Here is a 17,784-nt window from a genome sequence, read left to right as displayed (position 1 = left end):
CCCCTGCAGGAGAAGAGGAGGGTCGAATGATACCAGCCGCCAAGGCATCGGAAATGTACTCCTCCATGGCCTTCCTCTCGGGAATGGACAGGGAGTAGAGGCGGCCCCGAGGAGGAGCGGACCCAGGCAGGAGATCAATCGCGCAGTCATAAGGTCTATGAGGGGGCAAGGAAGAGGCCTTAGCTTTACTGAAGACCTCCCGTAGGTGGTGGTAACAGGCTGGGACCTTGGACAAATTGGGTGGGGCCCTCGTGGAAACAGGATGATTTGGGTAAGGAGCGGCTCGCAGACAGGTTTGGTGACAGTCCATGCCCCATTCAAGTATCGACCCAGTGCGCCAGTCGAAATGGGGGTTATGTTGCACCAACCAAGGATGACCCAGAACAAGGGGTTGGTTAGGGGAGTGAAGTAAATGAAATCGGATCTTCTCTCTGTGATTTCCAGACAACTGTAGTTCTATGGGTTCAGTTATTTGGGATACGGTGCCTAATAGGTGACCATCCAAAGCCCGAGCTGATACCGGGTTAGGAAGGGTTTTAACAGGTATCCCCATCTTGTGTGCGAGTGACAAATCCAGGATATTTGTTTCGGCGCCAGAATCGATCAGGGCATGGAAGGGCTGAGATGAACCGGAAATAATGAGATTTGCCCGGAGAACAGGTCTATCAGTCTTGGGGGACGATACTAAAGCCGAGCTCAATCGGACGTCCCCTATATCCGACGAGCGTTGGCTTTTAACGGGCAATTGACCACCCTATGTCCCTGGCCGCCGCAGTAAAAACATAACCGTTCGGAACGCCTTCGCTGGCGCTCTTCGACGGAGAGAAAGGTGCGGTCCACCTCCATCATCTCATGAGGTGCGGTAGAAGTGGTTGGGGGGTTCGGTATCCTACTCATGTCTTGACTTTGCCTGGTGATGGATTGGCTGGGATCTTCTCTCTCTCGGCGTCTTGCCTGGACCCTACGGTCGATCAGTTCGATAGCGTTGTCAAGAGTTACCGGAGGAGCGTGGGATACCAATTCGTCTTTGAGATAACCGGACAAGCTATGGAGGTAGGCGTCGACCAGCGCCTCTTCGTTCCAGTGACTCTGGGCTGCTAGAGTGCGGAAGTCAATGGCATAGTCGGCAATGGAGCGTCTCCCCTGGCGGATGTTCAAGATGGAACGAGCAGCATCGACTGATGAGGAACCAGAATCAAATACTTTAATCATTTCCTGGCTTAGCAAACTAAAAGAGGTGCATGCTGTCGCCCCTCGTTCGTATTCTGCCGTTCCCCAAAGGCGGGCTCTGCCAGTCAAATGATTTATTACATAGGCCACCTTCGTCTTTTCGTTCACAAAGGCTCGCGGTTGTAGATCAAAAATTAATCGGCAATTTATGAGAAAGGGGCGGATCTGGGCGGGCTCTCCATTGAATCTCTCTGGCGAACCTACTCGTGGTTCAACACTGCCGACCTGATCAGAAAGAGGCGGAACCGGATCTTGTGGTCGTGTTGCCGGGGAAGCTTCGCACTGTTGCTCAAAAAATTGTTGGTGACGTTGTACTTGCCGGACCAGTGTGGATACGTCATGGGCGATCTGTTGTACCGCGCCTTCGGTATGTAGTAGGCGCTGTAGCGCGGATTCCTGCTCGGCATTTCCGCATTTCTCGGAGGTGGGAAAAAATGACGCTGGATCCATTTTTTGGTTCGAGTGTTCTGTCACGGACCAGAACAAGCACTCGGATCCAATAGCGTCAGTTAAAGGATTTATTTGGACAAGGTTCGGTGGAGCAGGCTTGGGACGTCGGTTCTTGGTAGCAGACAGCCTCTTTGGACGATATGGCAACTCCGTGGTGAAACGCGTGACGAGTAACGTAGCAGGTAAGTCGGTGGCCGGGACGGAAGAGTAGATCGTAAACTTTTAACAGACAAGGGTCAGGCAACGAGAATCAGACTTGGAATACACAAAGGGATCGTGGTACCTTGGATGTTGGAGGCTCACTCAGGGAAACGAGGAGTACACTCGAACGTCCATCTCTGGACGCTGACAGCTTATGTAGAAAGCTTCCACCAATCAGGAAATCGCGTTCCAGCACACCAGCTGATTACCTCAGGTGGCTTCAGTTAGGTAATCACGACACATCCATTATCTGCACCGCTTGCCCCTGGTAGGGTCGTGGAGCCAATCCGACCCTACTTCGGGAAGTGGGCAGGGGACATCCTGAACTGGTTGCCAGCCAGTCGCAGGGTACACAGAGACAGACAACTCACCTGCTCATTCAATTTGGACCGGCAAATTAACCTGACATGCATGTTTTCGGAATATTAGAGGAAGCCGGAGTGCCTGGAGGAATACCATGCAAGCACAGGGAGAACATGCAAATTCCACACAGGAAGGCTGGTAGCTGGATTTGATCCCTTGATCTTAAAACGGTGCCGGGGATGCGCTAACCACTCACCCGCCGCGCTGCTCTACTTAGGTAAATGTAATGGATTAAATATGAATTGTTACCACCCACGTTTTGAGTACTGTTATACCTCCTATTTTGCTCCTGCTATGTAATTGATAATGTTGGCAAGGACATGGACTAATTTATCTCCAAGGATGTCATACGATTTCTTTAGATCTCATTGTAGTTTTATGTATTAAGAGGGCATTTGTTGTGGAAAAGGGCAGTTCTCAGCTTTCATCGGTGCCTTAATTGAACCGTATTTAATGCCAAAGTGTTCAAAATGTAGCAAAAAAGTATCGGAGTATAGTGTTGGAGTCCGTAATTATGGTATTATTTGAGTCGAGCATCCTAATTTTGTGCAGTCTGTCTGCGCCACAAGAGAGCAGACATGAAAAAGTTTGTGACACGTGTCGTGGCGTTGCGGAGTCTGCAACACTGATGCAGACCCGGCTGACAGGCACACAAGGTTTGGCGTGCGTCAACTTGCATCGGCGTCACCCCCTCGAAGCCGAGCGACCATGTTGACGTCATCGTTAAAGGATTACAAAATACCTTTTTTTCTTCAATTAAGCACAGAATGTGTAGTGTATCTACTCACAATCACACGGATATGTTCCATAACATTTCACGAAGCACGGATCTTAAGAAATTAATCTCCAAAGTACACAGCGTGACCTCATATCCCTAAGAGCTGTGACGTCACCGAAAGACAATGAGGAATCAAAACAATGGCGCGTCCTGTTGAAAAAACAGACGGCGTTTGTAGTAATCAGTGACTTTTCCTTTTCTATTTTTAGCCGCATGTCTAGCAATTAATATAAAATTGACCAGACAGCTCCCCCGTTAGTGTGCAGGCTTCTGAAAACTTACAGGATAGCCCCGTGGCCTGCGGTGTTATTTGTTTTTTCCCCGGCTGGGTTCGTGTTTGTTGCAGTCAGTGTTCCCTCTAAGCTGCGTGCGTGCGCAATTGCGCACTGCTTGCACATTCTCAGAAAATCTAGCCAGCGCACAAAAATGAGGGCTCAAAATTACTAATTAAGAAGCGACTTAAGTCAAAGTTACAGTGCATGAAGGTAAAAATACACGGGTTCCCCTGACGTTGTGTCCTAAATGCGGTATTTGGAAGTCGAAGTAGAACGAAGTTGAGTAAAGTTAGTAGAGTTTGTCGAGAACCGGCTTCTTCGGCTCGGCTCACTAAAAGTAACCGGCTCTTTCGGGTCCTAAACGGCTCTTCAGGTTGTTTTTGCTTCTTTAATCCCATCATGACCAAATATTATGTAAAATTATGCACACAATGACTTAAAGTAATGGGGGACTAGAACAAAAAAGAAAAAAAATACCCAAATGAAAAAGTAGTGAAAAGCTGAGAAAAAAAGAAACAAAAGGAAGAGAAAAAAAGAAGGAAAAATTGAGAAAAAAAAGCCAGAAAACAAGAAAAGAAAGAAATGTAGGAACAATGTAAATAGGGAACAAAAAGAAAAAAGTAACAGCTCGGAAAAAATAAACACAATGAGATTTTTTTTAAAGGAATTCAAAAAAAGAAGAAAAAAAACACAGAAAAAAGAAGAAAAGGTTTGTGTTGCATTCAAATAATTTCCAATTATATCAAGTGAATCTTGTTGCCAACATTGTACTTCCACTAAAAAATGTGATTAAGTACAGTTCTGTATCTTACAACCGACTAAATAAGCCCCCAAAAATGTTGATATTATGTGACAAAACATGTCAGGAAATAAAAAGAAATGGATATCTTGTGAAAGAATAGTAAGAACAAACGACAATTGTAGGCCCTACAACCTTTGCAATAATACATTAGTCAATTCATTCAAAAGAGAAAAATAATTTTGCATTGCCGGAAACTCAGCAAAATGTAAGTTGATGTCAAGTTTTGGACATGTTTGATAATTAATTATTTTGCCACACTTGGGATTATGGTTGCTTACTGTTGTTTCAAGCGTTGCTCACCGACTTTGTGTCAATGCTCAGACCCGTGGAAAATTAGAGGGAATATTGGTTTCAGTAATCATTTTTGTTGTTGGCTTCCGGTTATCCTTGATCAGCTACCCTGCTGTTTAACTGCCGATGGCATAACGTAATACCGGCTATTCTGCCATGTTCCAGCTGGTTTAGCCCCCGTTAGCTCCTTGGGTGTATTTTTGCCAACTCGCCCCATTTTGGCTGCTCGCCATGTACCATTTTTTCACCCACCTGCAAAAACGACTATGCATTCTCCACAAAAGCTACCAAAACTTTGCCTAAAAAACTCAAAACGTTTTCGACTAATTAACATGTAAAGCATTATGGTGACTGGCTTGCTAGGTGTTGTTCACATTACAACAGAGATCAGGAAGTCAAAGACGTGACACTGTCTTCATAATGAATTATCTCGAAAAACAATTGGAACAGAACCACATAGGTAGGGAGCCAGCTCCCTTTGAGACACTTTCTTGCGTTTTCTTTCTTGAAGGGGTATGTGATTGGTCAATATGCGTGGTGTTGTCTTTTTGTTCCGATGAGAAAGTGCAACAGGAACAAGGAACGAGTAAAAGCAGTAAAAGGACTCAATTTTGGACTAATTTGAATGATGACGATGGCTCCAAATCAGAGTGTCACTGATATAACTGAATCTGTCCACAAGTCTAAGGATCTTTCTAAATCAGGGGTCTCAAACTTGCACACACCACCTATCTTTATAGAGGTTGTAAAATCATCATTGTAAGAGTTTACAAAATTGAACCGTGTAATGAATGGATGGATGGATGAACTGTATTGTTTGAGTAACTACGAATACAGGTGAATCAGTAGTGAGAAAAAAGTACCAGTAAAGTCATTCATATTGCTCACGTACCATGAAAAAGTGTTAAATGTTTTATTATACTTGAATAAAAAATTATGGAGGATACACTAAGTTTAGCCAGATTGAGGATATCATTTTATAAGGACAGATTGAAACACTGAGAACTTAATTGTTTTAGGTTTGTCAGGGGTCAAGTGTTGTTTGACTTTAAATTGGTTGAGTGGATAAAATTTTGTAATTATTCATATTTTGCTTCTTTCTCAAGGATCCTTTGTTTCAATTTCAATGTTATTTCTAGTTCCTTGTGATGAATCTCACTCACCTATCTGCAAAAAAAACTTTCCAGGCAGGACAACACAGGTGTATTTATTCCATTAAAAATACATACACACAAAATGTAAATATATGTATGTTAAGCAGTACAGCGAACTTTTGCTCTGTGGCAGTTAACTGCCCACATAATGTTTTGACCCTCAGATGTGCCATGAAAACCTTGGACGGTGCAATTTATGTAGGTTTCTTGTCCCCTCATACTTAAGAGGATTTTGTAGAGGTAGTTTTAACGCATTGCCAGACTTTACAGTCCTCTCATTAATTATATTTTGGGTCAGGATTAACCAATGAGCTAAACATGGCCTTTTCCCAATATTGTACCTGTTTCAGTTTAACACATCAAAAGCACGACAAAAACCTCCTCCAAGTTAAATGTCAAAGTGTTCTGAACCCCTATTGCCACCAATAAGCAGGTAGCCACACTGCATGACTGACTCTGCTATTGGTGTGAAGTGCATTGTAAAGCACTTTGGAGGTCCTCAGTGACTGGTTAATAGAAATTCAGTCAATTTACATTCTTCGTTTAGAAAACATGTCAAAATCATTGAACCTGACCACATGAAAACGGGTTCACTTGGCTGCTGTAGCAAAAAAATTCCAGGTGTGAGAAAATAATTAAACGTTCCATGGGTGCTTCTTTTAAGACTTTTTCTCATCTTCAGAAGAATACATTCTGAGCTGAAACAACAGTAGAACATTCAGGAAGCGTTTTTTTCAGCAGTAAGCCCAAAGTCGTCTGTTGGCTGAAGCACCGCCTGGCATGCTGCAAGGATGTCTGAGTAGCGAGTGCGAAGGACCGAATATGAATCAAAAAATAAACAGAAATGTCTTTTTCTTTATATACCGTATTTTCCAGACTAAAGCACCGCTAAAAAACTCAATTTGGCCAGAAATTTGAAAGTAAGCCTTCTAACCAGGTGTGTCTTATATACCACAAAATACAATAGATACCCTTGGAAATGCATACAGCAGTCATGCCAATGTCCTTCCGGGGGGCTAGTTATGGTTCGTGATCAAATTTTACTGGTCCGTGGCCTGCCAGTAATGTTGACAGAAGTATAAAATAAACTCGTTTTAAATATCATTTTACAAGATTATGGCATTAGTCGTTTAGCCACCTTGCCCTTGGCTTTCTGTAAAAAAATTTAGTCCACCCAATTTCTGACATGGTGACTGTAAATAAAAAAAAGGAAAGTTGACAGTGAGTGCTGCCGCTTCCGGAACAAATGGAAACTGGAGTATTACTTCACTAAAATCTGAAATAACTGTCTGCCTAATTTGCCAAGAAATGTGAGGCTGTTTTCAAAAAATACATCAAGAGAAATATATCCAGTTTACCAAATCTAGCCCGCTTTCTGATAAGACACCCCTGGCATACAGTATTTATTCATGTGTATTACTACAAGGTTTTACAGCATACTACAGGTTTTTTTGCAACGATCAATCGAACAAGATTGCTGAACACAATCACAAAACATTGTCTGCAACTGGATTCGAACCCAGGTTGCGGCAGTCTATGTTTTTCTATTTTCTCCTTTCTCTATTTTTTCCTGGTACCGTAAAAATAGTGTAATATTGAGATTAAATCGACAGCCTTCTTTTTTGCTATCTGCGTCATCTATATCATGATGGTTTAGTGCAGGCATGTTAAACATATATCCCGTGGGCCAAATATGGCCATTTGGATGATTTAATCTGGCCTGCTGTAAATTTCTGAGTATGTCCAAATTCCCGAGCTCATATCGAAGTTATTTAAAAGATTTTTTTAAAAATTACAAATCAAATGCTCAAGCAGTGTCTGACAAAAAGTTACCGGACACCAGGGCAGACAACCAGTTGATTCACAATAATAGACGCAAAAAAAAACTTTGTTGCAAAGTATTTAGTATTGATAATCAGAATATATAACAGAACAACTCTTTAAAATTAGGTTTATTATAAATCTACATATAACATTCATTACATGTATATGACATCACTGTTTTCCATCTGCCATCAGTATGTACCTGTATTTACTCATCTTCATTAATGCAGTGTTTGCGTTGCGTCGTCTGATACAAGCCACGTGAACTCTTCTTTCCTCAGTGCTTTTAATTTACTTTTACATTTTGTAGCGTCATAAATTTTGTTAGCTTCTTTTGAATCTTCTGGGGCTGAGGTTTTGGCTTGATTCATAACCACTTTTTCTTGTGTTCTCTGTGCGCCTACTTTGGAAAATGATATGCAAATGTGCTACCTTATAACGCTCGGGAGAGTCCGGAAGCACGAAGTTATTCGATCCAGGCTTCTGATTGGCTGCCGAGTATGCAAATTGCCAGACGAACCAAAATTCCGAAATTTCCAAAACGAACGAATATATCGGAATAAAACAAACGTTTATTTTGAAAAAAAAAATCTTTCCTTTTTTATTTTTTCTTGAAAAAGTTGTCGGCCACCCGGACGGCGACGTTTTGTAAGTTGTGCCCCCGACGTAAAAGATGCACGCCCCGGCGTCCAGGCAGACGTTATTTTAGACACTGGCTCAAGGAAATTACTTGAAGTAAAGGTGTAAAAAAGCTGACGTCCAGTCTGCTTTAATGTTCAAGAGAATATTATGCAGTATTTTCTCTGGCCCTTCCCTGCTAAAATTTGATTTTTTTATTTTCCCACTTGTTTGTGGTCATTTGGTCCGCATGTAATGCTGCACTTACTCAATTCTTAAAAAAAACAAATTAGTAGATTCAATGCCAAACTTAAAAATGTTTTTTTCCCCGTTGTATTTGAATAAATGTATTGTAATGCTTTTTCCTACTCTTTTTCAGACATGTTACGTTAAAAGTGGTGTATTTAACTTGCTCACGCTATCTTGTGGCCAAAATAATAATTGCAGCTCATTTTGTTGCGCAAATATGTAAAGTTTTTAGAAGCGCTCGAAAACATTTCTTCCTTTTCATTCTTTTGGAATTTGGGTTGGCATTTGGACTATTTAAAACAGTCCATTACTTAATTTGACCATTTTCATCCTCCAATAGATGAAAACAACCAGCATGCGTGGAATATTACTCACCACGCTCGCCTCAATTGAAAATAATCATATGCACCTATTGGTTGTGGGGCGCACTTTAAAATTTCTGGCCATATAGGTTTTTAGGTGCCCCTTACAGACAGAAAATACGGCACAATTCTCTATCTTTTTCAGGGGAATGATAGAGCTGTTTTCTTTTTGTTATGTTGACAAGGGAGAGGGTGGGGCTTGTGTCAGGCGGTGCTTCTAGCCAAATGAGAACTTAAAAAGCCTACTTGATTGCAATGTGCAGCTTTCACAGCCATGTGGCTTAAAGTCGTTTTTTATTCAAATAGTAAAACAGCTCTATCATATTTAAACGTTGGGAAAGGGGGTTCCCCAATCTTCATATAAGGAAAAGACAAATTCTCTGCTCCGACCCTTCTGTCACAGTTGCCATAGCGCCCAATTGGCCCGCCCGTGTGGCGCCAACTGCGGCTTGTTGACAGATTGTCTTTCCTGTTATTTAAGCTCAGTGCTCTCCTTTGTCAGTCCCCCAACAAACCTCTGCCCCGCAAGACGTGGGTTCTGACTCGGTCCTGTTTTCCTGTTGGTATTTCCTGTCCGGTATTGTTCCCGTTTATTTTGTCCTGTTTAATATCGGTTTCCAGTTTTGTTCTCGTCTATTTTTGTCCTGTTTATTATTCTCTCCAGTTTTCGTTCCCGTTACTCTTAAGTGGTTTTGTTATAACGGTTTTGCTACTTCACGAATTTCTATTCTGTTCTGCATTCTGATTGGCTAAGGATCTCCTTGCTAGTTACCTCACAGTATGGTAGATTATACCTTTTCCACATGTTTTTTTGACAATTTCTAATTGTGTACGCCATTTAACAGTTTTTGTACGGGAAATGAAAATAATATTTTGGCCCCAATCCGGATCGTCTAGCTCACTAGCAGCAGACTACAATGTCATCGTATATTGCGTGCTACACTAGCAAATGTTATCCCCTATCAAAAATTATTTTTTTTCGCACATATTGTTTACACAAGTTATTTTTTTTATTCTACATCGACTGTGAGTAAACCGTTGCCGTGTTGTGATTGTAAGGTTTATAAGTGCTTAATAAGGAGAATTGCAAACATCAATAAGCAGAGCATTTGGCTGAGATTGACAGGTATGGTTATTTGGAAAAAGACAAAAAAAAAAAACCTTTATACAATACTTTTATGAAACCGCTGCTCTAGCCTGTGAAGAGTTTGTTTGTATTCTGTGTATAGTATAGCATTTAATTGTGATTGATGATTATGTGAAAAAAATAAAGGTTTCTACCAAATGGAGTTCAGTTTTCATAAGTTCTTTTTGGAACACAATCCCCCACAAAAAACAAGGGATTACTGTATCACTCATAAAATTTTGGGGATTTGGTGCCGATATTGTACACAGTGCCCCCAAACATTGAAATATATAACATTTTCTTTAGTTGCTATGTTTTTAAATTTCGCATTCAGTTTATCAAGATGTTCCATGCAAAGCGATGTGACATATGGCCGCATTATTGTTTTAGTGGGTCAAAACCATCCATCCATTATCTGCACCGCTTATCTTCAGTAGGGTCGCGGAGGTGCTGGAGCCCATCCCAGCCATCCTCGGGCAGTGGGCAGGGGACACCCTGAACTGGTTTCCAGCCATTCGCAGGGCACCCAGGGACAGACAATCCGCTCGCTCATTCACACCTAGGGACAATTTGTACCGGCCAATTAACCTAACATCCATGTTTTTGGAATGTGGGAGGAAACTGGAGTGCCCGGAGGAAACCCATGCAAGCACGGGGAGAACATGCAAACTCCACACAGGAGGTCGGATCTCATGACCTCAGAACTGTGCCGCACACGCACTAACCACTGCGCCGTCGTGCTGCCCTGCTTCAAAACCAATATTGTTAAATGGTTTATTTCTAGGCAAATTATATGTACAATTTTCATGTAGATGATTGCATGTTTATTCATTCATAAATGCACACAAGCGCCACTATTTTAAAAAAAATATCAGTTTACGTAGTTTATTTTTGTATAAATTGAATGTTAACAATGTATACAACAATGCCTGGGTCTTTCTGAATTGGATAGGCCTACATTTTTTTTTTCTGTCATGTATTGCCGAGGTATCTAATTCGAGACGGTATCCGTAGATATGAAAAAATCTTCCTGGCCCAATCCTTTTACCAAATGTTTTTAACCCAATGTTGTCCAACCCATGGAGTAGAAGATGAGTGGCCCCTCACTCAAACTTGGTAATTTCTGTCACCACTGTAATATTATCTTTATATTGACACGTTTTGCCGTAAAAGCCCTTTCTTAGTGTCGTTGTTGAAATTAAAGCCTCAGTCCTGCTTTGCCATTAAATGACCCAATTCAAAACAACAAAAAATGGCATTGAACATGTCCAAAATGTATTACCACTACCCTTCTATCCCATATCTCAAACAAATCCATTCTCAACTGTTTCTAATTTGTGGAGTTAAAAGGTTTGCCTTTGTGGCTGACTTGAGTACTGTCATGAACAATAAGATTGTGGCATTCACTGCACTCCAATGCAACATTATTTTGGTCCGCAGAGAATCGTCTTTTGACTCTAGACAGGGATGCAACAGTAATTGATTGTCAGTGCGTTTGTCTCCTTATGAGGAGCTTCCACGTGGCGTTAGCGGTCGTCTTGTGCTTCGGGGATGGGCGTGATGGGGCGGGTGGCGAGCGCTGTCCTCAAGTGTGCGCCCCCTTGCTGCTCATCTGTAAACCATGTCTTTTCTGGAACACACCAATAGATGCTCATTACACAAAGAAGCTAAAAATGTTCAACAAGTACAACAACTAGTAAAATGATGTAAATTTCCTTCGTTCATTTCCTGAACTGCTTATCCTCACTAGGGAGGCTCACTGGAGACAATGTGCAAAGGGCACCCTGGACTGGTTGCCATCCAATCACACATAGACATACGCCCATTCACACAGCATTATTTCTTAGAAGAAGTAAGATCGGGCCTAAAAAAATACAGGCAACCCGGGCCCATGGGTATTAAAGCCCATCCCAGCTAATGCCTAACCAATTAACTTGATTTGAGGGACCTTGACCAAAGGAAACCCTTATCGTCATATTTTATTTGTGAGGGTTTGGCTTCTCTATCTGAATTTTTTTTTAAATTATCCACCTGTCATTGTTCGTTGTTCATCTCATCTCATTAGCTGCACCGCATATCCTCAGTAGGGTCGCGGGGGTGCTGGAGCCCATCCCAGTAATCATCGGGCAGTGGGCAGGGGACACCCTGAACTGGTTGCCAGCCAATCGCAGGGCACACAGGGACAGACAACTCGCTCGCTCATTCACACCTAGGGACAATTTGGACCGGCCAATCCACCTGAAATGCATGTCTTTAGAATGTGGGAGGAAACCGGAGTGCCCAGAGGAAACCAACGCAAGCACGTGGAGAACATACAAACTCCGCACAGGAAGTCCGGTAGCTGGATTTGAACCCACACAGGGGAGGTTCCCAAGACCTTAGAACATGTTGGTTTAAGATCAGGTAATTGTGTAATTGTAATCATGTGCAGTCCTTTAAAACATGTTTGTGATTAAGGGCTATATAAATAAATGTGACTTGACTTGGTGTCTGGACACTTGCCGGGACACTCTTAAGGCGGCATTAGCCCAGGAGGTAGAGCGCTCGTCCTGGGATCAAGGGATCCCAGTTCGAATCCCGACTCGTCCGTGTTACATGTCGAAGTGTCCTTGGGTAAGACACTGAACCCCTAATACCCCCAATAAGCAGGTATGCAGCCTTACATGGCTGCAAGGCCGCTATTGGGAAATGTGGAGCACATTGTAAAGCGCTTTGGGAAGTCATTGACTTGAAAAGCGCTACATAAATGCAGATCATTTCATTTCATTTCATTTCTCTTCAAATTCCAGTGAGTCACATTATCCTCTCAACGCTTGAATGCAAACTTTCTTGGTAAACTTCCACAATGCACAAGGGCTCTTTCAAACCTGCTCATGTCTTATAAAATACCTGCCCACAAGTTTCCCAATGATTTTTGATAGACATGGTCTAAAAGAATCCCAGAATATTTTGTTTTTTTTCTTTTATTGTAAATATCTCAGTGGAATTACTCTGCTCCAGTATCAGTTTGTATAAATACAGAAGTAGGAAAGGGATGCGCAGAAGAGAAAGGATTATTTTAGGGTTGCAACTAACCATTATTTCAAAATCGATGAATTGGTCGATTATTTTTTTCAATGAGTCGGATTTCTAATTACCCGTCTGTTTATTTAAATATTGAAGTTTTGGACAGATAACGATATGTTCTGTGATTTAAAACAATAAAAAAAGTTACGAGTGTTTGTCAATTAACTTGATATTTAAAGAAATGCATCTTGCAAATATGTATGAAACTCATTTCCTACCACCTTAATCACAGGTAATATTAAATTTGGATTCATCATATAAAACAAGCAATACATTTAAATTTGTGTTGATTTTTTTTTGTATCCACACACTGAAATATAAACAAACCCCTTTTTAAAATGTTGTCAACAAATTTGTTTTTAGGGGTTACATTTTGGAATATGATAAACATTGACAATATGAAAATGATATGCTCAAGAATTTGCCCATTGGGTGGAGTTAAATATGTCATGATTATTTTTTATCTTACTTTTTTTTTTATACTTATTTTCTCTATTACTTATTTTTCTCTGTATTTCTGTCTGTTTCCTTGAAAATTGTTAACTTTGTAGTCAAACACTACAAAGTTGAAACGTTCACATACCTGTCAACCTCCACGGCTCCATGCCCGTACTAACTGTCGTATTTTCCTGTACAAAATACAAAATAATGGTAAACTATACCTTTTTTTTTCTGAATGATGCATGATGGGAAATCCTCAGGCGACAAACGCATGCGATGGACAAATTTGCGTTTTTCCGTACAGATTTCCTTGTACGTCGTACTCGTCTTAAAATGCATAAAAAAAGTACTTTGTACGGCAAAACCATACAGGTTGACAGGTATGCGTTCGTGTCAGTTTTGTTCTTAAATGATGCAATGTTCAAAATGTAGAATAGCTTTTTTCATAAGAACTGTCTTACCACTCTCTGCCGGACCAAAAGGTTACTACAATTCCCAGCGTCACGACGAATTGGTGTCCACTCTTAATTTGCATTGATTAAATGTTCTTGATGGTTTATAAATCACACGATACGACGAATCAATGATCTAATTGTGAATTTCCCTTCGGGGATGAATAAAGTATCTATCTATCTATCTAATTAGTTGCCAACGCTTTTAATAATCGATTCTAACCGATTTTGTCGAGTTGTTGTTACAGCACTAGAATATTTTCTTCAGAGAAGTGCAAACGAACATACTAAGAAACAGGGTTCATACATCATTTTCATGGCCCAAAACAAACACTTTTATTGTCTTTCAAAGCCATTTTTTTCAATTCTCCAGTACCATTAAAAAATACAGTGGAACCTCGGTTTTCGAACACCTCTCAGTTCGAACAAATCGGTTCTTGACCAAAAATTTAGAGAAATTCTTGCTTCGCTTTTCGTTCAAAAAATCGGAGTTCGAACGGTGGTACGCTAGGGGCGATGCTGAGCCGCGTACGAGTGTAGATTGCCCCCACCCCTCGTGAAGAACTGTTGTCACGGCAACGCGCACTCCTTTTCTGCTTTTGTTTCAAAAAGCGGTGAAGGGAGTGTTTTAACCCCTAATTATGCCTCGGAAGAAGGTTGGTGCAAGCAGCAAAGTTGCTACAGGTGAAAAAAGAGGAGTAGTGCATACAACTATTGCATTTAAGAAAGAAATAATGGCAAAATATGAAGAAGGTGTGCGAGTTACCCTTCTTTCAGGAATAGAGCATGGCTTCTGCCGACCGGTAAAAAATTCTATTTATAATTCTTTTCTTTATTCTTTAACCGCTCACCACTTGTTGTGGAGACCCGGGTGCTAAATGACGTGTAAACGACCTGATTTTTTTAATTTTTACACGTTCATGTTAGCGTAATCTTTCGTACGGAAGATTACGCTAACACGAACGTACGATTAGCCTGGGTTAGCTTCATGTTTACGTTCATTGTGAAAATTCAGGGTGATGGAACGGATTAAAACGATTTTACATTACTTTAAATGGGAAAAAACGACTTCGGTGATCGTACAAATCGGTTGTCGTACAAAAAATGGAACGGATTATGGTCGAGAACCGAGGTTCCACTGTATCTAAAGTGAATCGGGTAAATTGCAGATCCACACATATATCTGCAATTTATATGTGCGATTTTTCATCTTGTGTGTGCATTTACCCACACATGTGATTTGAAGATCTTGAGTAAATTACAAATTTGTGAATCTGATGAATTTTTTAAGGCATCTTTCTCCCCCATATTGGTGTTGGGTAAAAATGACATTAGCTTACATTTTCAGTTGCAGGAAGTTTTCCATGTTACAATTTACCACCGGGAAATGCGACCTTGATTTTTTTTGCATGGCTCATAATAAATGGCCATAATCGATACCTAATCCATATTATAGTGCCCCGTTTAGAAGTAGCATATACCTGTCCACTTGAGCGCGACCTGTGGGGGTGCTGACGCTTCCTAGAACAATGTCATACAAACTAATACCAGCTGCCTTTAATCACGAGGGGAGAAATGCAATGGCAAAGCGAAGCTACCAGAGATCAGTGTCGGCGTCATTTTCAATCAGACTTGTTTAGACACAAGGCAACAATTTTAAGCATTTACGTAACCCATGATTCAGCACTTTTCAATCTTTGAGAACACAACATTAAAATTCAAGCATGATAAATGATTTCAAGCACCCACGTGAACTCTCTAAAGAGAACTAGTTGCCCTAAATACCTATGCAGGAACGGTTACAGCATGCAAACTCTGCATTAGGAGAAAGGTAGCTGAACCCGGTTACCTCTAAAGTGTGAGGTGAACTTGCTAAATAAGTTAACTAGCATGCCACTCAAAGTACAATTTCATTAATAAAAAAATCAACCAACCATGATTTAAATAATAGCTGCAGAAAAGGATTCCCATCTGGATTTGTGCAGTTTGCAAGCAAGCCTATTCTAGGTTTTCATTATCAGCAGATACCAAATCATCGGTCTTTAGTCCAAGGTACTTTGTTAAGCTTTTGCTAACCAAAAGACCAGAATTAACAACCGATCAACTAAAATGTGGTGTCGTGCCATGCTGTTAATAAGGAGCAGACCTAAGATATGAGTAGCAGCCAACAAGCAAAGAGGGCCATCCATACCTTGGGCTGCTCTATGTTTTCTTGAGGCAAGAAAAGAAAAGAAAAATAAGTGAATGTGAGTTGATAGGAAAACAAGAGAACAAAGCTTACATATTAGGATGCATATTTTAAAGGTGAGGTGCATCATTTGAGGTGTGTTTAAAGTTAAGAGTACAATATTCTCGTATTTAGTGTTAACAATGCCCAACTGAGTTCAAAGAGCCTTTATACTTTTTCCCCCACTGCTCCTATCTGCTTTTGATCTTATTATTACCAACTCTGTTCCAGGACGCAATAGATAGGTAGGAGGAAGGACAGACGTTATGCTTGCCATTGCAGTTTTTTGGTAGAGTAGCCTGAAAATTGTAAACGTAGGTAAAGGCCTGTTTCAAATGTAGTCCAGTAATACCTGTCGCCAACAGCCCAGGTAGCTGCAACCAATGAAGTCCCACTATTTGGCAATTCAATGCAGGGCGATTGGAAGGGTCTCACCTAGCTGATAAACCACACAGGCTGCTGTACGTGCGTACCTGCTTGAATCTTTAGTCATAGCGTCACTTACTGTGTTTATCCTAAAGTGCTATCTGATTGTAAACAATGTTTAAACCAAAATGGCTAATGACTAACTGCACTACTACTCAGCTTTACTTAGCTAGCAAACAATCATTTAGGTGCTGCGAGAAAATACTGTTGTTCGTACTTAAGTTTGTCTCGTGTTTCCCGGCTCTTGTTGCGGTTGGCCCGGTTGATGGCGCTGATGGAGTGCACCGATGCGCTTTTTCTGCCGGACGAGTGCGAGAGACTGCTCCGTGATTGGCCGGCGTTGTGGTCGAACTGCATGAGGCAGAAGATGAGGTCCGATGGCACCAACTCGAAGGCGTAGGGCGGGTTCGTGATCACGTAGCTAAGCAAAAAAAATTGAGAAAGTGGGATGAATATGAGAGGCTGTTTGAGAAGTAAATCATATCTGCTCTTACATTAAACATCATATTCATTTGCATTTTATGTTAATGACAATAACAACCATACTTAATTTTGAATATCGTCATGTTGTCACATCCATGCACAAACACAGATACTCTCTCAATACTACTTTTCTCTCTTCCACACACTACTAAAGATTCTCACACATTCACAACTATACACACACTATACTATGTATTCATTTCACACAGCATTAAAATTTATATTACTTAAGGTTTTTTTAAAGGAAACCAAACTCATGCTCACATAAAGATACTTTCAGACAGACAGTTCAAAAACTCAACTACACTCTCACACATACTATAATATACTCGTATACGGCACACAGCTATACTCTTACACATTCCACACACACACACACACACACACACACACACACACACACACACACACACAACTATTCTTTGTTGCAGAGCATTAAAATTGCTCCAGGTTTTTCACACCTAATATAATGAGCACCTCACCTCTCAGTGTTGTTTTACTTTTGGTAACCAGATGCACACTGATCTATTTGTAAATCTTTCACAATTCAACATCAAACTGGAGTTGCTCCAGGTATACTCGTAAGTGTTGAGTATAGTAGCATAGTAGTGAGTGTGAAAGCATAGTAGTGTTTATGAGAGATATTATGTGTGAGAGAGAAAAGTAGTGTATGGAAGTATAGTAATATGTAGGGGTGGGACAAAAAATATTCATGTATATATTGTGATTTTATTTTTGGCGTTTTTTTAAGACCGAGGTAACTTGTAAGCAATATGGCTGTCGCGAATATGACGTATTTGTCTATTCGCGAATATTTAACACATTCGAGATTAGTCATTTTTTCCTTTTCACTCCCATTTGTAATCACCCATGACTGAAATGTTGACAAAATGACGTCACTGCGTAGAGAAACACACACAGAAGCAAACAACATTGGCTATCTTTTATGGTACCAGGTAGCACTTT

At 40.8% G+C, this 17,784-nt stretch overlaps 1 protein-coding gene across 10 annotated transcripts in view; it reads right to left on the bottom strand.

Moving 5' to 3' along the window:
- Positions 1–5,578: 5,578 nt before the first annotated feature.
- LOC148346882 (calcium-activated potassium channel subunit alpha-1a-like) overlaps positions 5,579–17,784 on the bottom strand; it is a 160,294-nt gene continuing 148,088 nt past the window's right edge. For all 10 annotated transcript variants that reach the window (XM_088324041.1, XM_088324042.1, XM_088324043.1 and 7 more), the window contains 2 exons: positions 16,553–16,756; positions 5,579–11,353 (listed from right to left, as the gene is read on the bottom strand). In XM_088324041.1, coding sequence (XP_088180167.1) covers positions 11,332–11,353; positions 16,553–16,756 — 226 coding nt within the window. In that variant the 3' untranslated portion in view covers positions 5,579–11,331. The remainder of the gene's footprint in view (positions 11,354–16,552; positions 16,757–17,784) is intronic.

This window comes from Urocampus carinirostris, chromosome 19 (genome assembly GCF_059441175.1).
Source record: "Urocampus carinirostris isolate Australia breed hairy pipefish chromosome 19, RoL_Ucar_1.0, whole genome shotgun sequence".
Taxonomy (NCBI): domain Eukaryota; kingdom Metazoa; phylum Chordata; class Actinopteri; order Syngnathiformes; family Syngnathidae; genus Urocampus; species Urocampus carinirostris.
Note: the sequence above shows the minus strand (reverse complement) of the source record. Positions and strands in the feature narration are given on the sequence as shown.